The sequence below is a fragment of the Podarcis liolepis genome (assembly GCF_965112155.1).
Source record: "Podarcis liolepis genome assembly, chromosome: 7".
NCBI classification, from domain to species: domain Eukaryota; kingdom Metazoa; phylum Chordata; class Lepidosauria; order Squamata; family Lacertidae; genus Podarcis; species Podarcis liolepis.
The window spans coordinates 54652638-54677859 of NC_139561.1; the positions used below are offsets into that span (position 1 = coordinate 54652638).

The following is a 25222-nucleotide window of genomic DNA, read 5'->3' on the forward strand; positions in this document are numbered from 1 at the left end:
AGAAATACATTATAGAAGGGAGGTACCGTATTTTTTGCTCTATAAGATTCTATAAGGAGTGTGGTGGAGTCTCCTTCTTTGGAGGTCTTTAAGCAGAGGCTTGACAACCGTATGTCAGGAGTGCTCTGATGGTGTTTCCTGCTTGGCAGGGGGTTGGACTCGATGGCCCTTGTGGTCTCTTCCAACTCTATGATTCTATGATTCTAAGACTCACTTTTTCCCTCCTAAAAAGTAAGGGGAAATGTGTGTGCGTCTTATGGAGCGAATGCAGGCTGCACAGCTATCCCAGAAGCCAGAACAGCAAGAGGGATCGCTGCTTTCACTGCGCAGCGATCCCTCTTGCTGTTCTGGCTTCTGAGATTCAGAATATTTTTTTTTCTTGTTTTCCTCCTCCAAAAACTAGGTGCATCTTGTGGTCTGGTGCGTCTTATAGAGCGAAAAATACAGTACATCAGTTACAGATAAGTTTCACAGGATGCAGCTAAGTCTTTGACACCTCATTGAGCACTCAGTACAGGGATACCTTGGGTTACAGACACTTCAGGTTACAGACTCCGCTAACCCAGAAATAGTACCTCGGGTTAAGAACTTTTGCTTCAGGATGAGAACAGAAATCGCATGGCGGCAGCAGGAGGCCCCATTAGCTAAGTGGTACCTCAGGTTAAGAACAGTTTCAGGTTAAGAATGGACCTCCAGAACGAATTAAGTTCTTAACCCGAGATACCACTGTATTTAACATTTATATGTGGGGGACACACCCTTAGGAATGTGAAGAGGAAGTATTGAAAGAGCAACAAAGGGAATCTAGGGCTTGGGGTTTTGGCTTAACAGCATATAGACTTAACACATTCCCTTACCCTTTGTCTGAATAATAAACCTTATTGTTTTATCAGTTTTTGTCTCTCTCTATATACTGTGTAAATCACATAAGGCATTATGTGATGTATATGGAAAACACTGCTTGAAGGTTTCTGAATGAGCTTCCGCCATCCACTGAATAAATGGCTTGGCATTTGTGGATTGGTGTTATTCATTATAGACAGTTTCTGTATTCTTACAATAGGTGTGAATGCCATTACTTCAACGCAGGGGAGATTTCTGAGCAAGGCTGAACTTCAACCCAGAGGCTAAAACAGCTGTGCCCCCAAAGGACGGCTTGCCCCGGACAGCCTATTCAGGATGAGTGTGCAGTTGCTACTCTTGATGGGTAGAAAATCTGCAGCCACCAAGAGCAGCTGGATGAAGAGAAAGGGAACCCTGCTCCTCCTCTGTGGGACAACAAGGTCTTCTCCTTTGAAGAAGGAGCAAGTGGAGGTGGGGCTGTGTTGCCAAGTCGGTTCTTTCCCTCCACCAAACTGAAAACCAAAACAACTTGCAAACTTGAAATGGGATCTATCAGTTGGCATCAACAGGCATTTCTAGATACAACAGAAACAAGCAAGCAAGCGAGAAAGAAATGGAAGCGGGCAACTCAGGAAGTTCACATAGCTTTTTCTGTGTTTTATTGCCATCACAGACTTAATGGAGCGGATGGATGGATGGAGGCCCATGATTTGTGACTTGTTTTCTCACCAAGGAACAACACGCCCTTTCCAGTCAATGAAAGACCCTGAGTCTTTGTCAGTGACAGCAGAAAGCACTTTCAAGATCCCACTGCAACTCTCACTCACTGTAGTTGGGACCTATGAAATTGAGAGGGAACAGTTAGAAACGCCACGGGAATTACTAGGGAATCTGCCTTTCCCCTGGTTGACAGGGCTGACTACCTGTTCTGTTCTATCAGTCTCTCACCCTCATGAGCACAGGGACAGACCTTGCCATAATCTGCCACACAACGGAATGCATGAACATGTGCAAGCGAGAAGGCCCTGGCATCTCCTCTCCAAACCCAGAGCTCTCACCAGCGCCACCTGCTGCTGTGCCTGCTTCCAACTTTTGTATTATACTATTTTATTGAAGTTTTTGTTTTTGTTTTAGATATGTACCAATGACCCCCGAATTGTTTGCGCCTCCTATTTACCTCTTTCTCACTTCCTTAAGAAATTATCTATATTTTAAAGTATCATACAGATGTTTCCCAATGCATAGGTTGAATTAACCAAGTTTATATCCTCTCCATCTTCACAAGGAACATGCTGTTGGGGTTCATTGATTGAGCTGGAGTCCCTCCCCAGGAGCCTGGCCTTTTGCAGTCTAAAAGAGGGCATTCTTCCAATTAAATGTATTATTATTAATTATGGAATTTATACACACTCGCAGGTCTTAAGGCAGTTTACAGAAGTACAACCAGACTAAGGTGTAGTTGGAGCTCAAAGTGAGTGTTACACCTGACCAAGAAAGACCTCAGCAATGGATTTGAGGCTGCTCCTTATGCAGCAAATGTGGAGCCCCCAGGAAGACTCCCTGATACTCCCTGGCCTTCCATTACAGAGACTTCCTCAAAGGGGAAAATCACTAAAATGCCTGACCATCCAAGGCATTTTAATGGGTGGATCTGGCCTCACTTACCAGACATGTCCCCATGGAAGTTTTCACCCAGCCAGGGTGGATGGAGATGCAAAGGATCCCCAATGGGCCATACTCCAAGGATTGGCACCTGGTCAGCATGTTCACAGCAGCCTGAGGGCAAGAGGTGCCATGAGAAGAGGGCACATCAGGTGTGAGGTGTTTCAGGCAGAGGGCCCTTAAAGACTCAGGAGCACCAGTTGCCCTGATAATTACACAAAAAGGTGGTGTCCAAGGTCTGGTTGCCCCCCCCCCAAGTGTTTAGGATTAGGGAGGATGCATACACAGGGCACCTGTGCTGCCTGGAGAAGTTCATAGCATATCCAGCTTAAAAGCAGCACTCAGGCAGCAGCAGCAAGAGGAGGAGGAGCTAGCCACTCTCTGGCAGCCAGAGCACAGAAGGCTGGGTGGTTAAATGCTGAACCTCTGAGTGTGGCCAAGAAGTGGTGAGTTCACCATTCAGAATTATTATTTCATTTATTTAAACAAGGGCATCATTATCAATGACATTGCATTTTTCGTTTGGGTGATGTAATGGTGGTGCAATTGATAACGACTGTATATGATTTTATCATATCACCATTACCATTACGTCACCCAAATAAATAATGAAAGGTAGATGACACGGTATATCTACACAAATATAAATTTTATGCTGTTTCTGGGCATTAGAATTCCTGTTGCCACTAAAAATTCAGGCCTTGAGGAGCTACCCCAGTGGACTGTTGTCATGAGGGTGAAGTCGCATGAAAACCCTGGTGCAGAATAAGTTTAAAAGTGGATCTCATCAACGTCACATTTTCCAACACATCCACTAGGCTCTGACGTTTACCCTACATAAGAACTCGAAATTTCATAGCTTGGCTAATTCACAAACCACTTGGGATCTGGTGCTTCCTTTAGACTAACTGGTGTGGGCTGCTGTTTTGGACTAGCTGCATCTTCCACATCTTAATCATACTTCAAACATTAGGAGCACACAGCCTTGAGAGGTACCTTGCTGCAGCGGTAGGAGATGACTTGAGAGAGGCCCCATCCAGCCATTTTCTCCAGAGAGCCAAAATCACTGGCTAAGTTGACGATGCTTGCCTTGCTGCAGCTCAGCCCTTCTTGGAGGCTTCTTTGGGCAGCAACCTTCAGCAAGGGCAAGAAGGCCTGGGAGAAACCAGCACAACTGGGCTCATTAGATGGAAGGAAGATCCCAGGCGATGGACAGCCACTCAGAGAAGCCATTTCTAGTGGCAGGAAAGTAGCGAAGGAAGAACTGGAAAGGGGGAAGTGTGGAAATGAATGGGCTAAACTGCAGGAGGAGAAAGGGCAGAACAGCAGCCTTGACATCTCTGAGTTTGGGCTCGTCTTTCTCCTTGCATGCTTTCATCTTCCTGTTTAGGGTCACTGTCAGACAACCCATCACATTGTCGTAACTATTGTCTCATTCACACAAACAGGAACACAGGAAGCTGTCTTCTATTGAGTCAGACCATTGGTTCATCTAACTCAGTACTGTCTACACTGTCTGGCAGCAGTTCTCCAGGGTTTCAGATAGGAGTCTCTCTTTAGCCTTCCCTGGAGATGCCTAATGATTGAACCTGGGAATTCTGCATGCAAGGCAGATACTCCATCACTGAGCTGCAGCCCTTAATGTTAATAATAATAATAATAATGCCATTAATATATTATATAATTTTAATTTTAACATTATTATTTGCACACACATATATAGTGTTCATGCATATATATTTTCCTTAAAAAAAACTTATTTAGAAAATAACTCTTTGGTACAAGCCCCCTATCTGATGTTTAAAAATGGACCTCATCAACGTCAACAAACTTCCCTTGTCAGATCCTAGGAAGACACTTGCAGGGTTTGAGGGGCGGCGACGTTGTAATAAAGTACCCTTCTCCGATGATCCATTGAAACCTCACGTTCCCTCAGTCCTTGCCTGGTTGTTTTATCCCCATAGTCCAGAACAGACTTAACCTAAATCAAACCCACCTCAGCACCACTGCCCTATTGCCACCAAAGTCCAAGTGTCTTCCTTGTGACCAGGATCCTGGGCCCATCTGACCTGAGCAGACTCTTGGGGCCATGCTTGCCTTGAGCAGACTTGGTCTAAGATGAAGAAGTCTCACATATCTGTCACTAGAACTTCTGTGGCTCTTGGGAGAGGTAACAGCTTCACAGGACCGTTTCCTTCCTGCACCTGCTCTCACTCTCATCATGTAACTTCTGGAAGGTTCCAGAGAAATGAAGAGTTTGCCCCCCCCCCAACCTGGCACATCCTCACCTGACTGACTTGCAAGGTTCCCACAGTGTTTGTGTTGTACAGGTCGGACATGTTCTTGGCTGTTTCATTAGCCAAGTGGGTAAACTTGACCAAAATGGCAGCATTGTTAATTAGCAATGTCAGGCCATTTTCTTTGACGTGCTCCTTGACTCTCTGCACAGCAGCCTCAATGCTCTTCAGATCTCGGATATCTGCTTGAAGAAAAGGGATAGCGATGAGCAAGCCCTGTTGATTGATTTAGCTAACTAGCCCTGTCTTAGCAGCAGTGGCTGTCCAAGTTTTAGAAGATACCAGAGACCAACTTGGGACCTTCTGCAGGCAAAGTAGATGTTCTCATCTTGAGCTATTGCTCCTCAGTTTAGCACACTACACTATGCTTTGCCTGCTTGATGAAGCCATCAGATGACCATTTCACCACAAATTCACCACAGGATCAGACTGGCTGGACCAATGGTTGGCGCTGGTAGAAGGAAGTTTCTTAAGTTCCCTGTGTTTAAGCTCTCAGCCAATTTCTGGGAGGCTTGCACTCATGCATCAGCCACAAGAGCAGTAGAGCATTCTGGCAAGTTTTTATTTCTGGCTTGTGTTCCACAGTGCCAGTGCTCCCTGGGAACACCTCTGTTCAGGTGGGGATGAAACTATATGTGATGCCAACAACAAGATGAAGACAGTAAGTGAGAATTTTCAGGGGAAATGTGTAAAATTTTGCATCCATCAGCAGTGTTAGCAGGATGAAAACATACATACCTAACTGTAGCACCACCAGGTTTGGATGTTGCAGAGCCAGCTTTTTCAACTTCTACAAAAAAAGAGAGGGAAAAAGCATTTATGAAACCCCCTTTTTTACACCAAAATGATGAGACCCAGTGGAGGATATTAGTGCAGAAGTGGCCACATCCCAAGCATCCAAAGTTCCCCTTGCTATGTCATCTATTCCTCCATAATCTGCCATTCTAATGTGACCTCCTAATATTTTGGACTACAATTCCCAGATGACAACTGCAGTCCTAAACAGCTGGAATACCCTGGGCAGGGGATGCCTCATTCTGTATCTCTTTGGAGCAATTGCTTCTCCTGTGCAAATGGAATTGCACAGAACTGGAACTATGTGACAGCCCCCGTGAAATTGCGTGAGGCTTCCAGTGGCTTCTTTCCTCTCCTTGATATTACTGCCCCATATTTCTGCTTGTGCAATGGATAGGACCAGCCTTACCTTCCCATTAGGTCCTTCAGGATCCAGACTGGTGGCAAACACCCACTCTGGCGGGTTTGGCTTCATCAGGAACTGGCTGACAAGTCCCAGGCCAATCCCCTGATTGGATCCTGTCACCAGAACACTCTGGACATGAAATTTATCCATGGCTGTTGGTTTGCAGGCTTCAGAATTCTTCTTATATAGCACCTGTGTTCTAGGATGACTCAAAAGAATGCACAACATTTTAACACAGCAGTGTGTACATTTGAACTGCCTTACAAGAAAATGCTCAGGAAGCATCTTCCTCAGTGACTCATGAAAGATGCTTTCCAATTAAATATAACTGGTAGGCATTGTGAAGAAGCTTTGAAGTTAACCTGAGCAAGGCCCAGCCCGGTGTGTGCAAAGTCCAATATTTATGTGACCTGAGATTTGTAAGACAGATGATACGATACTATACGATACGATGCGATATGATACAATACAATACAATACAATACTCTTTATTGTCATTGTCCCATACAGAACAACGAAATTGAAAAAAATCTACATAAGACATTAAAAAACCAACAAGCCTGCTACCCCAGCCATCCCAACCCTGTTAGCCCCCTAAAAACTCCGATACCCCATTTTAAAATACAATATACTTCCACAGAGACTCCTTACACAGCGTTTAAAATCAAAATCGCATTTGGATAGAAACTATTTCTCAGGCAGCTAGTCCTGGTCTTTATAGCCCTGTACCTTCTTCCAGAAGGCAGAAGCTGAAAGAGATCATTTCCAGGACGTGCACTATCCTGCGCTATCTCTGCAGCTTTCTTATGGCACCTGGAAGCATAGATTTGATCCAATATGGGAAGAGTGCACCCAATTTATTCTCTCTGCAGTCTTTACAACCCTGGACAGCATTGTTTTTTCTCTGACCGTGCAGCTCCCAAACCACACACAGAGACCATAAGTTAATACACTCTCAAGAGTACAATCGTAAAACAGGTCCTTTGAGAAATTGTTTTTCCAGAGGTTTCTCAGAAAATATAACCTCTGCTGTGCTCTCTTCATCAGGTCTTTGCTGTTTTCGCCCCAGGTTAGGTCATCTCTCAACTCCATTCCCAGAAATTGAAACACCAAGACCTGTTCCATGCACTTCCCCTCAATAATAAGTGGCTGAATATTCCATTTACATTTCCTAAAGTCCACAATAATCTCTTTTGTTTTCTTTCAGTTAAGGAGTAAGTTGTTTTTCCTGCACCACTCCCCCAACTGCTCAACTTCCTTCCAATAGGCTGCCTCCCCCTCTCCAGCCATGATTAAACCAACCACCATTGTACCATCTGCAAACTTAATGATCTTATTACTGGGGTATTTGGGGGCACAGTCAGCTGTATAGAGCGTATATAAAAGTGGACTCAACACGCACCCCTGCGGCATCCACGTATTCATGCTGAGATCGGCAGAGATCCAGGAACCCATCTTGACCCGTTGGGAACGGTTTGATAGAAAATCTAATGAGTAAGACAGATAAGAAAAGGGGCATGTCAAGGAAATGGGACAGTGTCTACTAAAATGCTATGTTAGGAATGTACGGTAATCACCAATAAGAGCATATGAACTGAACAAGCTCATACTTCTATGAAATGTAACCAATCAATTTAAAATTCTTTGTCTCAGAGTGCTCAGAAAGGGTATAAAAGATTTTGGTACTGTGCCATTTGCATCTCATGACCCGCACCATACATTGGAAAGACCAGGGGATCCTAATGCAGCAGTGAAATAAGTATCAACCTCCTGGGTGCTTTTGCTTTATGGAAGTGGTCTCTGTCTATTCGTATTAGTCCCACCTGGAGACGGACAAGGCGGTGTGGAGTTTTTCCACAGCAGCAGGTTCCTTCAGAATTCAAGCACAGTTTCTCCAAACACAATAAGAACTACGTCAAGGCTGACTACCCAAATAACTTCAAGTTTCTAGGCCACAACTCAAAACCAAACTCTGCAAGTATTCTTAGCTCAGAAATGGACTGCTTTAGGGACTGAATAATGGAATCCTTTCAAGTCCTTTCCCGACCCTTGGGCTGAGTGGATGTCATCTAATTACCCTCCTAGCCTGCTTAGATGGTTGGTGAGCAATCCAGGGGTTGGCATTGTTTAATTCTGCTCACTGCACAGCTTCCATTGTGAAGGGCAAAACACCAAGCCAGGCATAAAGCCCCAAAATGCTTTTTTTGGTACCATTATTAAGCATCCCTGAAGTTGCATCACTGACTGCCACCCACTTTTATTCACCTTTACTTGGAAATAAACCAATGAGCACAAAGGGAGTTGCCCCAAGTCACTTTGACAGGCAGGACTGGCGCCTTAGTTGGCACCCATTTATTACTCCGCAGCTGCTATAAAGCTTTTAAAAAGGCTATTCTGGTTGCTAGTGAAAAGGACTAAAAGCTTAGAGTTGTGTGTGTGTGTTGTAGGCCATCTAGGAATCCAGCCCCTAGCCTGATGCAGGAAGTCCCCATTGGGTATTTGTCCTCTTCTCTGTGACTGTTCCATTCACCTTTTGGAGAGGACTTTCAGATTCCCCCCTCTGCCTTCTCTTCTCCAGAGAAGAGCATCCCAACTTCCTTCCGCCTCTCCTCATGAGACATGTCTGCAATCTCGTTTGGGGAAAAGGTGACTACTGGAATACAAAACATCCCAAGGGCACAATAAATTCTTCCAGCTGGTGAGTGACTGGCACATGCCCATTATCTAGTATTGATTGGACAACAGATGAGTGAGCTTGCAAATGCAGCAGCTTCACTATCCTGGCTAAAGGATACACTGGCAAGGCAGGTAGGATCTCAGCCGCCATACTAGATGGAGCTGGTAGACAGCTGCCCTGTGGCTCCTAGAAGCGGCCACATCCTTGGAATGGCTTCTACTGGCTGGCTAAACCAAGTTAGCGTAGCCAAGGGGTCTTAAACTCGGTGAGTTAGGGACTTCTTCTGTGTGGAAAGAAAGGCGGACTGAACAGATGAGACTAATAGTGGGTCCACCTACACAATAAACCCTACAGAATCTGGAGTGGAGTCCCTAAGATGGTTGGATGGTACCTTGTACACCTCCTTCTGGCAACTCCTGCAGCCAAGCCAATGCCAAACATATTGCTCTGCTTTCCTTTGGACCACATCAGTGAGACCAAGGACCTCCATACACACTACCCAGGCTTGCTCCTCAGGGAGGTCACTTTGGCGCTGCTAACATAGAGATTTGACTCCACCCCCAGAGGTGCACTCCATTGACTCTCAAGACAGACAAATGTCAACAATCAACAACACCAATATTAGATACAGGAGTACCTTACTGGTGCAGGAGACCTCCAGATTAACCAAGAGGCACCAGACTAAGGAACAAATGAGGCTCAGACTGCTGAGCCTTTGGTTATTTTGATTTGATTTGATGCTGGGGATTATTACTGGTAACTGATGTGGCGATTTTATAAAGCCTGGGAAGGAAGAGTGAGAAAAGACAAAAGACGAAATACCAGGAAGGTGAGTAAAAACAAACAAACCCAAGAACCAATGAGCCCAGTTTAAGGGAGTCCCACTCTACTTGGAAATCCTTTGGAAAAAAAGTCCTAAGTAGTTTAAGATACAAGAGGAAAAAGTGGTAAGAGAAAATCTGCCAGTGGCAGGTGATACTTAAATTCAAAACAAAGAGACAGTGAGAACAAAGGAGCAGCGCTGCCTAGTTGTAGGAGGGGAAATGACTTGATATGTGGTTGGGACTTACAACATCTTCCCTTTATGGCTGTATAGACTGTATGTCATTAGCTGCCCTGGCTTCTTTGCAATGGTATTTTTTTAATTACATAAAATTGCTTACCTGCGTTAACTTACTAACCTGGGGCCAGACACTTTGATGCACTAGAGCAGACTGTCTGGGGACAGAGATACAGGCGGGGTGCCCCTAGGTAGGAGGAAGATTGACCAATGCAGGAGACAAACCCCTGGAGGAACATGGCACAAAAAAGCAGGACTGTCAGCAGCCATGCTATGTCTCTGGAGCTACAAAATTGATTCCATGCAAGTACAGCGGTTGCAGACCTCAGAAAACACCAAGGTGGCAGTGGAAGGTACAGTGCAGAGAACGATTCCTGCCACTCTCCAGAGAAGGAAAAGACATGTGGTGATGACAGGTGAATCCCTACGGAGGGGGACAGAGGCAGGAGTGGAACTCTAACTCTGCCAGGAATGTAAGATCCAACCAATTCCTCCATTGACTCACTGACAATTTCATTTCCCAGAAGGTGGAATAAACAACAAAGGGGTCATCTCTCTTGGATCTGGTCCTCATCAGAAGGGAGAAACTGACAAGGTGAAAGTATAGGGAACCTTGGGAGGAAGTGATCATGCCCTCTTGGGTTTCATTATACACAGGCAAGGAAAGCTGCTAAAATGTGGGCTGGGTGAGGTAACTGTTAGATGGATTTGTAGCTGGTTGACTGACTGAACCCAAAGTGTACTCATTAATGGTTCCTCATCATCCTGGGGGGAAAGTGACAAGTGGGGTTCTGCCCTGGGACAGTTGTTGTGTCTTTATAAATGACTTGAATGAATGAAGGAATTGAGGGAATGCTTAATAATAATAATAATAATAATAATAATAATAATTTATACCCCATCCATCTGGTTGGGTTTCCCCGGTCACTCTGGGCAGCTTCCAACAAAAGATTAAAAATACATTAAAACATCAGACCTTAAAAACTTCCCTAAGCAGGGCTGCCTTCAGATGTCTTTTAAACATCAGATAGTTATTTATTTCTTTGGCATCTGACTGGAGAGCATTCCACAGGGTGGGCGCCACTACTGAGAAGGCCCTCTGCCTGCTTATAAAATTGCAGGTGATGCCAAACTGGAAGGGGTAGCCAATGCCTCAGAAGACAGAAACAGGAGTTAAGATTACCTTAACAGAAATCTAAAGAAACTGAAGGTACATTCTTTCACCTCTGGTGGACGTGCCCAAGGATTAAGGCTTTCTGGGAAATGATATATAATGAATTGAAAAAGGTATTTAAGTATACCTTCTTGAAGAAACCAGAGGCCTTTCTCCTGGGCATAGTCGGCCAATTGGTGCCAAAGAAGGATAGAACTTTTTTTATGTATGCTACAACAGCAGCAAGAATTCTCATTGCAAAGTATTGGAAGACACAAGATCTACCCACTTTGGAAGAATGGCAGATGAAGGTGATAGACTATATGGAATTGGCAGAAATGACTGGCAGAATCTGGGACCAGGAAGAAGAGTCGGTGAAAGAAGATTGGAAGAAATTTAAAGATTATTTACAGAAATATTGTAAAATTAATGAATGTTAGAATGATGTTGGATAGAAATTAAGTGGTTTCTAGCTGTAATGCTTTAAGAGAATATGAAAAAAGGCTTATAAATGGGTAAAAGCTTAATGGCAAGGATTTGCTGAACTAATAAATCTAAGTGGAATACAAAAAAGGGAGGTATGAGGAGGTCTGGGGAAATAAGCTTAAGGAAAATAAGAAACGGAAAATTAATGTGTTTTTAACTGTTTTTATTTTGTATTTTTCTTTTTCTTTTTCCATTTTTACTGTAATATGTTAAAAAATATGTTTATAAATATCATATATATATATATATATATATATATATATATATATATATATATACACACAGATTGGAAAACTGGGCCTAAACTAACAGAATGAATTTCAGTAGGGTCAAATATTAGGATCAAATTCAGTAGGGTCTACACTTAGGCAGGAATAACCAGCTGCACAAATATAAGATAGGGAACACCTGCCTTACTAGTAGTACACGTGAAAAGGATCTAGGGATCTTAGTAAATCACAAGTTTAACACAAGTCAATTGTGTGATGCAGCAGCAAAACAAAATCTAATGTTATTCTAGGCTGCATCAACAGATCATACTACACCTGGAATACTGTGTCCTGGAATACTGTGTCCTGTTCTGGACACCATAATTTAAGAAGATTATTGACAAGCTGGAACATGTGCAGAGGAGGGCAACAATGATGATTAAGGGTTGGGAAACCAAGCTTTATGAGGAACAGTTTAGGGAGCTGGGTATGTTTAATCTGGAAAAGAGCACACTGAGAGGACATATGATAGCCATCCTCAGATCTGAAGGGCTGTCACATGGAGGATGCAGCAAGCTTGTTTTCTCCTGCTCCAGAATGTAGGACTCTAGCCAATGGCTCAAAGTTACAAGAAAGGAGATTCTAACTGAACATCAGGAAGAACCTTCTGACAGTAAGAGCTGCTTGACAGTGGAACAGACTCGTTTGTGAGGCCATGGACTTCCTTGGATGTTTTTAAGCAGAGATTGGATGGACATCTGTCATAGATACTGTAGTTGAGATTCCGACATTGTAGAGGTTTGGACTAGATGACCCTTAGGATCCCTTCCAGTTCTATGATTCTATGAGCTGCAGCAAGACCTCTCCAAACTGATCATATCATCATCAACATCATCATCAAACACCCACTGCTATTGCTTTTCAGGGAAGATGGTGTGATCAGACCTATTTTTCAAATGCCTCAACATCATTCAGGCCACGCCTGATCTTGACACATCTGGGTGATGCATCATTTTAAATAGTTTCTTGTTGCTGAAATTAAAGCTGCTCGTGTGTGATTACTCTGGCGCTGAGACAACTTAATTTACATTTTGCAAACTTGCATAACCATGGATATCAGCTGAAGATGGGCAGTGTCTCTTATGGCCCAGATATCTCCACTCCACCCAAGTTCCTCCAGTCAGAGGAGAGAGACACACACAGAGAGACAGACGGACAGACAACATGGAAGATTTCAGAATTCGGAGCATATTGTTGACAGGAAGCGACCGGGGGATTGGCCTGGGCTTGGTGGAGCAATTTCTCCAGCTGCCATATCCACCTCAGCTTATCTTTGCCACCTGCCGGCATCCAGATGGACCGGAAGGACAGGTAAGCACCTGAAGATTGGGATGAAACAGTTGGACATTGGCCAATCCACTGGCTAAAATATCCATCCATTATACCTCTTGAGTATCTGGGTAAGAATACAGAGAAGGCAAGATGGGAGCCAACCTTACTCCAACTGGCACCAGCTAAAACAGGGAGGGCCAAGAGCCAGGAGATTTCAGAAGGCTCCTTCAATAGATGGCTTGTTTACACAGGGGAGGAAATTAATGAAATCGGGGTTCAAGCAGGCAGAGAGTGTTCCATTATTTGGAACGGCTACACTGGAGGAGCTAATGAGAAATGAGCAACATGGGAAGCTGCCTGACACTGAAAGACCTATTGATCCATCTAGCTCAGTGTTGTTTACAATGCCAGTAATGGCTCTCCTGAGTTTCAGGCTTGGGAGTCTCTTCCAGCTCTTCCAGGAGATGAAATTGGGAACTGAACCTGGGACTTTCTGCATGCAAACCAGTGGCTCTAACCACTGAACTCTGGGCATTTTTGAATGGAATGGTTTTGAAATCTTCCAATGGGTGGGTGTTGCATGTGCATTCTTGAAGATATACCAAATAATCATTTTCCTGCGTTGCATTCATGTTGTACCAGACTACGCTGCAACAATAGTGATTCTGTTAATTAATATATACAACATTTATCTGCATTTGGTTCAAAAGCAGTTTGTGTTGGCTAAGCTAAGTACTGAAGTGTTTTGGGTTGTTTTGGTTAAAAGTTAGAAGTTAAAATGGAGCCAGTGATGGGTGCAGTTGTAAAGCAGCAAAGCCACCGTCCCTTTCCATTCCAAAACTCTGCAAATTTGTAGTAGAAAGTGGCTGGTCACAGCTGCCACCTGTGACCCCATGCAGAACCTTCTCTGCGACGGAGTGAGCTCCCGTTGCTCTGTCCCAGCTCCTGCCAACCTAGCAGTTTGAAAGCACGCCAAAAAGTGCAAGTAGATAAATAGGTACTGCTCCAGCGGGAAGGTAAATGGTGTTTCCGTGTGCCGCTCTGGTTTCCGTGTTCCATTGCGCCAGAAGCAGCTTAGTCATGCTGGCCACATGACCTGGAAAAACTGTCTGCAGACAAATGCCAGCTCCCTTGGCCTGTAAAGCCAATCAAATAATAATAATAATAATAATAATAATAATAATAATAATAATATGAAAGCTGGGACAAAGGGTAGGAGAAAATGTGACTTTGAAACTGGGCCTGATATAACAGGTGCCTGCTCCACTCCCTACACAAATGGAATGTGTAGGGATTCCATTTATCTCTCCCCCCCCCCCAAGACATAGCCCAGTTGCTTTTGAATTTTGAAGCAAGCGCTTACTAGGGACTAGCATGTAAAACTTGCCTGTTTTCTCAAACTGATTTCTCTTTCTCCAGGTATTAAAGGAACTGGCTCGCAGGCATTCAAATGTCTCAACTCTTGTTCTACTTCAACTGGGTATGTACCTACCATGACCTATAATAGTCTTACACTGCTCTTCCCACTGGCAACCCATTTCTTGTTGCTCCTTGTCTTTCCAAACTCCTCCACCTCTTCCAAAGAACACAGGGAGCAGATAACAATTCTCATCTTTATTCTTCACAATGCTCTGAGGCAGGCTAGCATAAGGTAAAAAAAGGTAAAGGACCGCTGGACGGTTACGTCCAGTCAAAGGCGACAATGGGGTGAGGCGCTCACCTTGCGTTCAGGCCGAGGGAGCTGGCGTTTCTCCACAGACAACTTTCTGGGTCATGCAGCCAGCATGTCTAAACCACTTCTGGCGCAACGGAACACTGTGACGGAAGCCAGAGCACACGGAAATGCCGTTTACCTTCCCACTGCAGCGGCACCCATTTATCTACTTGCACTGGCATGCTTTCAAACTGCTAGGTTGGTAGGAGCTGGGACAGAGCAACAGGAGCTCACCTGGTCGCAGGAATTCCGCTTTGCGGGTGAGTCTTGGGGAGGACCGCTCCCCCTTGAAGCCCATTTTCCACCTTGGGCTTGGGGTGGGCCCCATACTCCACCACAGCATATAAGGCTCCAAGGAGGCCTGGGACATTGCTGCTGCCGCTCTGCCGTGAGTTTTGGGGAGGACCGCTCCCCCTTGAAGCCCATTTTCCACCTTGGGCTTGGGGGTGGGCCCCATACTCCACCACAGCATATAAGGCTCCAAGGAGGCCTCGGGTGTGTGGGGTGGGGTGGGTGTTTACTTGGATGTGGGAATTTGTTTAATTTAATTTAATTTAATTATGTTGTGTTTGTAACTTTCTCTGTTTTTTGTTTTTATTGTTTTATTGTTCTGTTGGTTTGTTTTTTGTATAGGTTTTATTTTGATTTTAAGGGGTGGGGTCAGGGCTGCCTGGGAGTGGGTCCCAGCAATCAAAATGGCTGGGGCAGGTTCCACAGGGGGGGATGCACTGGGACAACTGATCTCAGTGATCACGGGTAGGAGGAGGAGTTACGCTAAGACCAGACCATGTCATTACCGAGGAAGCAGGCTTAGTCGTTGCTTGAGGACTATCCCTGCCTCCAGGGCTGGTCCTGACCGGACGGATACTGGAATCAGCAAGGGATACCCACACGACCTGAAGGTGCTGCTGTGCAATGCCAGGTCAATGATCCATAAAACCACTGTGATCCATGACTTGATTGTGGATGGAGGATTTGACCTGGCATGTGTGACAGAGACTTGGTTAGAGGAAGCAGATGGGCCTGTCCTTGCCGCTGCTTGTCCACCAGGTTTCTCTTACGCACAGCAACCCAGGCCTTGTGGGCGGGGAGGGCGGGTTGCAGTGATTTTTAGGAAGTCATTAGTTTGCACCAGGCGTCCTATTGGCAAAACCAAGTTTTCTGAGTGCATGTTCTGGAAGTGGGGCAATAGGGGCAGTACAGGATTCCTATTGGTGTACCGACCTCCCCGCTGCACCAAGGATTCCCTGCCCGAGCTGATTCAGGTCATGGCGGATGTTCTCCTGCAGACACCTAGTTTGGTTGTCCTAGGGGATTTTAACATCCATGCCGACACGACCTTACAAGGGGCCGCTCGGGACTTTGTGGAAAGCATGGCCTCCATGGGGCTGTCCCTGAATAAGTCTGGCCCAACCCATAGCCGCGGACATGCCTTGAACCTGGTGTTTACCTCTATGGATGTTGGTGATCTGACACTAAGTAAAAGTGAAACGAAAGAAGTGCCATGGTCAGATCACTTCCTGGTGCAACTGGACTTCTCCGTGACCCTTCCCCTCTGCAGGGAGGTGGGACCGATTCAGATGGTCCGCCCCCACCACTTAATGGATCCAAATGGTTTCCAGAGAGTGGTAGGGGATGTTTTATCCCATGTTATCAGCTTCAGATGGGCCGAAGCTGGTCAAAATCTCACAGGGAGCTGGGGGCACTGTCATACAGTGGTTCCGCTCCTTTCTCCTGGGCCGTGTTCAGAAAGTGGTGGGGGGGATGAGTGTTCAGACCCCTGGGCTCTCACTTGTGGGGTGCCCCAGGGTTCTGTCCTCTCCCCCATGCTTTTCAACATCTACATGCAGCCGCTGGGAGAGATCATCAGGGGGTTTGGGCTGGGTGTTCATCAGTATGCAGATGATACCCAGCTCTACCTCTTTTTCAAATCAGAACCAGTGAAGGCGGTGAAGGTCCTATGTGAGTGCCTGGAGGCGGTTGGAGGTTGGATGGCGGCTAACAGATTGAGGTTGAATCCTGACAAGACAGAAGTACTGTTCTTGAGGGACAGGAGGCGGGCAGGTGTGGAGGATTCCCTGGTCCTGAATGGGGTAACTGTGCCCCTGAAGGACCAGGTGCGCAGCCTGGGAGTCATTTTGGACTCGCAGCTGTCCATGGAGGCACAGGTCAAATCTGTTTCCAGGGCAGCTGTGTACCAGCTCCATCTGGTACACAGGCTAAGACCCTATCTGCCTGCGGACTGCCTAGCCAGAGTGGTGCATGCTCTGGTTATCTCCCGCTTGGACTACTGCAATGCGCTCTACGTGGGGCTACCTTTGAAGGTGACCCGGAAACTACAACTAATCCAGAATGCGGCAGCTTCTCCCAGGAAGACATCTATCTGATAATGTGAGAAATATAATTAATATTTTAGAAAAATTACAAGTGAATATAAACACTAAAGCAGTTTTAATTTTTGTGGACGCGGAGAAAGCCTTTGACAACATTTCTTGGATTTTTATGGGAAAAAAAACTTACAGGGTATGGGGGTAGGCCAAGGCTTTGAAAATGGTATAAGTGCAATATATTCTGAACAAAAAGCTAAATTGATTGTAAATAATGTGATGACGGAGGAAGTTAAGATAGAAAAAGGGACACGACAAGGTTGCCCAATCTCCCCATTGCTTTTTATATCGGTCCTGGAGGTTTTGCTGAATATGATAAGAAGGGACCAGTTGATTAAAGGTATACAGGTCGGAGCCAAACAGTACAAATTGAGAGCATTTGCAGATGACTTAGTATTGACGTTACAGGAGCCAGAATCTAGTACTAAAAGAGTTTTAGAACTGATTCAAGAATTTGGTCAGGTTGCAGGGTTTAAATTGAATAAGTCAAAAACCAAGGTTTTAGAGAAAAATTTAACACCAATTGAGAGAGAGAGAGGTTTCAGAATGAGACAGGTTTAACAGTGGTTAAGAAAGTTAAATACTTGGGGATTAACATGACAGCAAAAAATGGGAATTTATTTAAAGACAACTATGAAAAATGCTGGGTTGAAGTGAAAAAAGATTTGGAAATTTGGTCAAATTTGAAGCTTTCACTGCTAGGCCGTATTGCTGCGATAAAAATGAATGTATTGCCTAGAATGTTGTTTTTGTTTCAAACATTGCAAATTGTGGACAAAATGGACTGTTTCAAGAAGTGGCAGAGAGATTTTTCTAGATTTGTCTGGCAGGGCAAGAATCCCAGAATAAAATTTAAAATACTAACAGATGCAAAGGAAAGAGGTGGATTTGCCCTGCCAGACTTGAAACTTTACTATGAATCAGCAGCTTTTTGCTGGTTGAAAGAATGGCTGCTTCTTGAAAATGCAGACATTTTGGATTTAGAAGGTTTTAACAACGTATTTGGATGGCATGCATATTTGTGGTATGATAAGGTCAAAGCGCATAAAGCATTTAAAAACCATATTGTCAGGAAAGCATTGTTTAATGTTTGGATACGATACAAGGATTTATTGGAAAATAAAACCCCAAGGTGGCTGTCACCGATCGAAGTGAAAGCCCTGAAAAAGCTCAATATGGAGGTCAAATGGCCGAAATATTGGGAAATATTGGAACAAGATGGAGATAGATTGAAATTGGAGAGTTTTGAAAAACTAAAGAACAAAGTGCGTGATTGGTTTCATTATTATCAGATAATGGAGGCATATAAATTGGACAAGAAAATCGGCTTCCAGGTGGAAAAATCAAAATTAGAAACAGAACTGTTAGAACCTAAAACTAAGACTTTGTCAAAGATGTATAACTAGCTGTTGAAATGGAATACTCAGGATGAAACGGTGAAATCTGCTATGATTAAATGGGCACAAGATGTTGGACATAACATTATGTTTGCTGACTGGGAACAGTTGTGGACCACAGGTATGAAATTTACGGCATGTAATGCCCTAAGAGAGAATATTATGAAAATGATATACAGGTGGTACATAACCCCAGTCAAGCTTGCAAAAATCTACCATTTGCCCGATAACAAATGTTGGAAATGTAAAGAAACTGAAGGTACATTCTTTCACCTTTGGTGGACGTGCTCAAGGATTAAGGCTTTCTGGGAGATGATATATAATGAATTGAAAAAGTTATTTAAATATACCTTCTTGAAGAAACCAGAGGCCTTTCTCCTGGGCATAGTCGGCCAATCGGTGTTAAAGAAGGACAGAACTTTCTTTATGTATGCTACAACAGCAGCAAGAATACTTATTGCAAAGTATTGGAAGACACAAGATTTACCTACTCTGGAAGAATGGCAGATGAAAGTGATGGACTATATGGAATTGGCGGAAATGACTGGCAGAATCCGAGACCAGGGAGAAGGTGGAAGAAGATTGGAGGAAATTTAAAGACTATTTACAGAAATATTGCAAAATTAAGGAATGTTAGAATGATGTTGGATTGAAGTTAAGTGGTTTCTAGCTGTAATGGTTTAAAAGAATATGGGAAAATTGGATTTTTAATAGGTAAAAATTTAATGTTATAATATATTAAGATTAAACATCAGGATAATAAGGAGGGAAAGGAATTGCTGAACTAACAAATTGAACTGGAATACAAAAAAGGGAGGTATGAGGAGGTCCGGGAAACAAGTAAATGAAAGATAAGTGATGTAAAGATGGAATTATTTTTAACTGTTTTTTATTTCTTATTTTTTCTTTTTTCTTTTTCATTATGTAATATTGTGAAAACTTTAATAAATATTTATAATAATAAAAAAAACAGAATGCGGCAGCTAGACTGGTGACTGGGAGCGGCCGCCGAGACCACATAACACCGGTCTTAAAAGACCTACATTGGCTCCCAGTACGTTTCTGAGCACAATTCAAAGTATTGGTGCTGACCTTTAAAGCCCTAAACGGCTTTGGTCCTGTATACCTGAAGGAGCATCTCCACCCCCAGCCAGATGGGCGGGGTGCAAATAAATTATTATTATTATTAATAATAATAATAATAATAATAATTCAAACCATCAACCTTCCAATCAGCAAGCCCAAGAGGCTCAGTAGTCTAGACCACAGCGCCACCCAATAGGGTAAGAGACAGTGGCCAGAGAGATATTTGAATTCAGTTCTTACCTTTATACCTTTGCCATTCTCCTTAACCCTATCCTGGTTCTCCACAACTGCAGAATTACTCAGCAATATTTTGCTTTTTGCCTCGGGAAGGAGCAGAGTGGCAGCAGCTGGCAAACTTATTAAATTCTGTTGATTTAGATGTCACAGATCCTCACAGCATCAAGGAAGCTACCAAGAAAGTGGAAGAGCGTGTGGCAGGCTGTGGTCTCAACCTGCTCATAAATAATGCCGCCATGGCTTGTGAAACAACTCTAAGCTCTGAGAACACCCAGAACATGATGTCCCTATATGCCACGAACACGATTGGGCCCATGCTGGTGTGCCAGGTGAGGAAAGTGTTGGCTAAAAGCCTTGCAAGGCCACTAAACCTACTCATAAGCCAGTTCTCCAGCTCTGGGCCTCTTCCCACTCAGAGGAAGCAGCAGGAAGCGGGTCTCCAGCTAATTTGAAAAGAATGGAGGAAAGAATTGAGGCTTCTTAGCAGGAGAGAGAATGAGAGGGGTGGGGGCTGTAGGGTGAAGCACAACAATGGATGATGGGTGCTGCTTCTCTCCTTTTACAGGCCTTCTTGCCTTTGCTCAAAATGGCGGCTCAGCAAAGCAGGCACAGCGGGATGAGCTGCAGCAAAGCCGCCGTGGTCAACATGTCCAGCAGCTACGGCTCCATCTCACTTGTTGACGGGTGGGAGTGGAGGCAAGACGTCAGCTACCGCTGCAGCAAGGTTGGAAAGGAGGGGGAGAGGCTCGACTCCTGCCAAGGAGCCCTGAAGTACCACTTCTGGAGGATGTGGGGAGGAGAGAGAGAGCGAGAGGGGGGTGGGTCGTTAGGCCAAGGGAAAGATGATTGGGGCACAGGGTGAATCTGAGGCACACTGTACTGTCTATGAGGACACATAGGTTTGTTTATTTAATGTATTTATAGGTGCCTAAGGTAGATTACAATTTCAAAACACTAAAGCAAATAAATGATATAAAACGCAGAGAATGGCAGAGGCCTCCCAGGCCGACTGGGAGCTAATGAGATGGGTGCTCCATTGGCCTGAGATCCATCAGTTCTACCTTTGCTCAGGGCACACAGGGTTTTCTTTAGCAGCCCCATGAGAGGCAAAGAGCTTGCTAGGTTTTATTAGGTAGATGATGGGCTACAATTAACTATATTTTATCCCTCTACAGACCCACAGGGGGCGGTGTTAACAGACAATAGGTTCAGCTTACCACTTGTGCTTAAAAGTGCAGGGCTGAACAGACTTAAAATCCCAGCTTATGCAGTTTAATTGAAAGCATTAGGCTGATCTTCCCCCTTTGTTATTGGATAGTAAAGATAGAGATTTTTAGTTGCTACGGTTAGTTCGCCCACTACACATGTTTCCTTAATTTCCCATTTTCTCTCTCATGCTCACTTCCACATGCGCTGTTCCTGGCAATACTGGGATCTCTTGACTGGTTGTTTAAGGCTGGCCCAATCGAGCTTTGCTTCCTCTGGTTAGACCCACTGGAACTCGTTATTTCTGGATCCTGGGATCACTGGAGGACTGGTGACTCCTCTTGGCAAATGGCCTGGTGCACGCTGGATCACCAGTCCTTCCTCGCCCCCCAGAATCTGGGCAACTGAAACTCCTGCCTGGCTCGCCAAATTGTTATAAGAAAAAACGGCTCCTTTTTCCTTATGGGGTACCCAAGAGCCCATATAGAGACCTTTTGTAGGTTCTCTATTGGTAGGAAAAAATAACAGAGGCCAACCAGAGACTATTGAGAAGCAAAGCAGCTAGTAAGCCTGATCTTTATTAACTGTTGCAACAGGGTGCTCACAACCACATGCTGGAGGCAGGAGGGACCAAGAACTCCTACTTTTGAAATTCCCCACCCTGGAGCTCAAGACCACCCCCAGAAACATCATACATACATCACAGGAAGGGTGTAGCCCAAGACCAAACCCAATACATCATAGAGAAGGGGCCGGCAGGAAACCTGTTGATGGGTTTACCTGGCTGCTAATGGGTTTACCTGGAGAGCCTGGCTATTCTTTTGTGGTGATAACTACTTAATTCCTGAATCCAGGTCTCAAGCTCACCCTATTCATATCTTAAATATGCCCTTAAGAGAGGATTTGTGAGCAAATAGACAATAGGGAGGTTTCCCATTTCCTTTGACCTTGCAGAGAAATATCTGAGGTCAATTTTGGAGGGACAAAATGGTTTCATGACTTTTTCTGTGGGCTTCAGACATGTGGGGTGTGTGTGTGTGTGTGTGTGTGTGTGTGTGTTTGTGTGTGTGTTTGCTTGGTACATTTATGAACATTTATTTTATATATGTAAGACCTTAAAATTCTTATAACAGTTACCACGTTTATCAAAGAAACTGGCTACAGACTGAAAAGGCAGTTTGAAACATATTTTACTCACAGTCAAGCATTCATCCATAGCAGCAAAAGCATTAGAACCAAAGGCAGGTAAAATACTTGTGTTTACAGCCTCAGGAGTGATCAGAGGCAGGTCCCCCTTCATGGCTGGTTGAAGAGAGAGTGAGTGAGGAGGGGGAGAGGACAGAAAATACTTCTTTTGCTTCTTCCCTCCTAGGAGAGGAGAGGAAATGACACAACAGAGAGTCTTCTCTACCAATTATGTTTCTATGGTCTGAGTTGGATTATCAGCAATACAGCTCTATGGTCTTAACCCCTCCACATGCAAACCAGCAAGCATATGTATTATTGGATTTGACTACAAATCTCCCCCAGAGCTGCCCAACCGCCCTTCCAGGCCATGGATGGTTCTGTCAGGCACTGATGGGATAGGCGCTCCATGGCCTGAGAGCCACAAGGTGCTTGTAGATGGCTGGAACCAGCCAGGGCATGAAAGCAGGCAACAATGTAACCCCCTCTTGCAGACTCACACTTGGCTAGGCATCCCTTGAACCAATAGGTCCCAACTCTCCTGCCCCAATTGACTGTGCTTCTGCTTCTGCAGGCGGCTCTGAACATGCTGACGCGCTGCCAGTCTCTCGGGTATGGCCCCTATGGGATCCTGTGTGTCTCTATCCACCCTGGAGGAGTGAAGACCCACCTTGGAGTAGAGCAGGTAGGCACCAGCCCAAGTGATAATGGAATGCCCCCCCCCCAATGACAGCGTTTTGGGGCCTGCTGGTCAGATTCCAAGATGCAAATGTCTCCATGGGATGAGGCTGAGGTGAGAGTTGAACAAAAATTCAGGTTCATCGTTAATGCAATCAAGGAGCTTGGTGTGCTCCTTCACACCATCTGTAGCTGCTGTTGACACCTATGGATTGGCTAAGAAATGTTGCCCAAACAGAATGGCATCTGGTTAACACCCATAGGCAGCATAAAGCAGGGGAGGGTGGAGGCATCCCATGACTCAGGAAGGAGGCAAGTAGGAGGGGGGAGACGATGCTCTGTTTCCTTGTTGAAGGCCACTTTCCCATAGAGTCATCTGTCAGGAGCCAGTGGGTGGTACTGGGCAGAGCCAGAACCAGGAGTAGGTGGGGCTTTTCCTTTCCACATGAAACAAGGCCAAAAGGGCTGCCGGTTGCCCTCTTCCTCTGCCCCACCAGGAACACAAGCAGGGAACCATGTAGAGTTGGGCTGTTTTGGGAGCCATTGTGACCAAGGGGAGCTGGGCTGTGCTGCAGCCCCATGGAAATGTACGGTAGGGTCTCTCCCAGCCCCACTAGGCAAGTTCATGTATCAGAGGAAGGAGCTGTAAGAGCCAGGGGTGAAACATAGCTTCTTCTTTCTGAGAAGCAGTGGTGCGGCACAGCCTCCTACCAGTTCCCAAGCAGAGAGAGGGAGGCTGAAATTGTGAAATTGGGCTCATTTTATACCTTGAAGCAAAGTTTAGCTTGCATTTTTTGGGGGAGGGGGGGCACACCACAATTCCCCAAGGCACCTCCTTCCACCTGTCTCAATAATTCCATGCCCTCCACCCAGGCTGGTGTGGTGCCACACCCCAGCCTTCAGCTCCCCCCCCAAATCCCATTTGCAGCCCTTCACCCCCACATCCTTTGCCTCGTCCCTTGCCTGGCAAGGCTACTTCAGCATGCACAGGGCAACGGGCTGGCACTCCTGAAGGAAGGCTGCTTGTCAGATTCTTGCAGCAGGCATGTCCCCAGGAGGTGCCAGCCTTGCTTCTGCGAATGCCAGGAACCTCTGTGGAGCTGCTGGTAGAACAGATGGCAGCTTTTGGCCACTTAATAATGCAGCATGATGTCACTTTTTTGTTCCAGGGAGTCTTGAGTGTGGCCTCCAGCACAAGAGGGATCATCCAAGTGCTTTCCCGCCTCTCTGACCAGGACAATGGAACCTTTTTAGACTGGGAAGGACAAACTGTCCCTTGGTGAGGAAGAGGATACAAAGGCAGAAGATGAGGGCCTTCCAGAAGCCCAGGGGGGATGCCAGATTCACACAGGAGATGGGAAGAGCCACAGTTTGGGGTCTTCAGCTACTCAGGGTGCAAAGCAATAAAAGGAGCTCTTGGATTAGACTTTGGTAGTAGTTTGTTGACCTTCTGGGTGCTGTCTCCTTCACTAGCAAATTGCTAAAGCCAGCTACAAAACTGCCCAACCTCTCATCTATAGAAAGGGCCCCCCCAAAATCTTGACCTAGACCAGAGACGGCTGAAGTTCTTAAGCCTTCAAGCCAGGTAACTATATCTAATTCTGAAAACAATTTTTTAAAGTCCCATTCATACATGCTAGAACACCAAGAAGTGCACAATAATGTTAAATACACACCCTAAATAGAATCTTGTGGCACCTGAAACTCAGGAAGATTTATTGTGGTGGAAGAAATGTGTTATTCTTCAAAGGCTCCTCTTTTGTCCAGGGACCTCTCAGAGCATCATTCAAAAATTTCACCTGAGGCAGGAGAAACTAAGCCTAGAAAACCCCCATTGTGTGGAGGGAAAGTGGCACCCCGACTCTCAATGAGAACAGGGGGGTTGTCTCATCAGTGAGACCCTGTCCTTGGCACTGTATGCCCACAGAAGGCCTGAGGTGGTAAATGCATCTATGAAGAATATGCCAATCCTTGGTGGCAACTGTAGGGCTCTCTTGAAGAGGCTTCAGGGTCTTCCCAGGGTGCTCTGGGAACTGTACCTCTGGGAGGGGACTAGGGGTTTCCTTGCAACCGTCAGCACCCTTAACAAACTCCAGTTCCCAGGATTCTTTGGGGGAAGCTAGGATTGTTTGAAGTGGCAGCATAGTGCTTTAAATGTGTAGTGCAAATGGGGCCCAAGTGCGGGTGGGGGGGCTCATTATACCAAACCATTGGAGCCAGGAAGTCACAAACAAGAGCTGAGATTGCAGAATTACATTCTGTGTTTCAATATAAAAGTCAGTTCAGACTTAAGGAAAATACATGAAATAAGCCAGTTCTAATACTTCTTATATCTCTGGATGCAGCAGTATCTATTAAGAGACAATTTTGGAATGCAGTTCCAAGATTAGGAAATGTGTGTGGGGTTTTTTA

The 25222-nt window shown here is 45.1% G+C and overlaps 2 protein-coding genes across 2 annotated transcripts; one reads left to right on the plus strand and one right to left on the minus strand.

Annotated features, from left to right (window-relative positions):
- Positions 1-1471: 1471 nt before the first annotated feature.
- LOC310712229 (C-signal-like) lies at positions 1472-19877 on the minus strand. The gene is made up of 9 exons (XM_083515129.1): positions 19745-19877; positions 9862-9967; positions 7406-7490; positions 6007-6211; positions 5541-5592; positions 4794-4984; positions 3502-3660; positions 2509-2619; positions 1472-1682 (listed from the first exon to the last, which is right to left on the minus strand). Exons 3-9 carry the CDS (start codon positions 7456-7458, stop codon positions 1569-1571), a joined length of 885 nt encoding a protein of 294 aa, XP_083371255.1. The 5' UTR covers positions 7459-7490; positions 9862-9967; positions 19745-19877; the 3' UTR covers positions 1472-1568.
- LOC310712233 (C-signal-like) lies at positions 12290-24236 on the plus strand. Its single transcript, XM_083515134.1, has 6 exons — positions 12290-12959; positions 14340-14400; positions 19883-20070; positions 20307-20465; positions 22707-22817; positions 23980-24236. Exons 1-6 carry the CDS (start codon positions 12813-12815, stop codon positions 24091-24093), a joined length of 780 nt encoding a protein of 259 aa, XP_083371260.1. The 5' UTR covers positions 12290-12812; the 3' UTR covers positions 24094-24236.
- Positions 24237-25222: the final 986 nt, after the last annotated feature.

Coding starts and splice junctions, on each gene's coding strand:
- LOC310712229 (XM_083515129.1), bottom strand. CDS start 7,458: ATGGGTTCCTGGATCTCTGCCGATCTCAGCATGAATACGTGGATGCCG. Junction 6,212..7,405: donor AATACGTGGATGCCGCAGGG/GTGCGTGTTGAG, acceptor CATTCTTTTGAG/TCATCCTAGAACACAGGTGC. Junction 4,985..5,540: donor CCTGGTGGTGCTACAGTTAG/GTATGTATGTTT, acceptor TTCTTCAAGCAG/ATATCCGAGATCTGAAGAGC.
- LOC310712233 (XM_083515134.1), top strand. CDS start 12,813: ATGGAAGATTTCAGAATTCGGAGCATATTGTTGACAGGAAGCGACCGG. Junction 20,466..22,706: donor TCAGCTACCGCTGCAGCAAG/GTTGGAAAGGAG, acceptor CTGCTTCTGCAG/GCGGCTCTGAACATGCTGAC. Junction 22,818..23,979: donor CCCACCTTGGAGTAGAGCAG/GTAGGCACCAGC, acceptor TTTTTGTTCCAG/GGAGTCTTGAGTGTGGCCTC.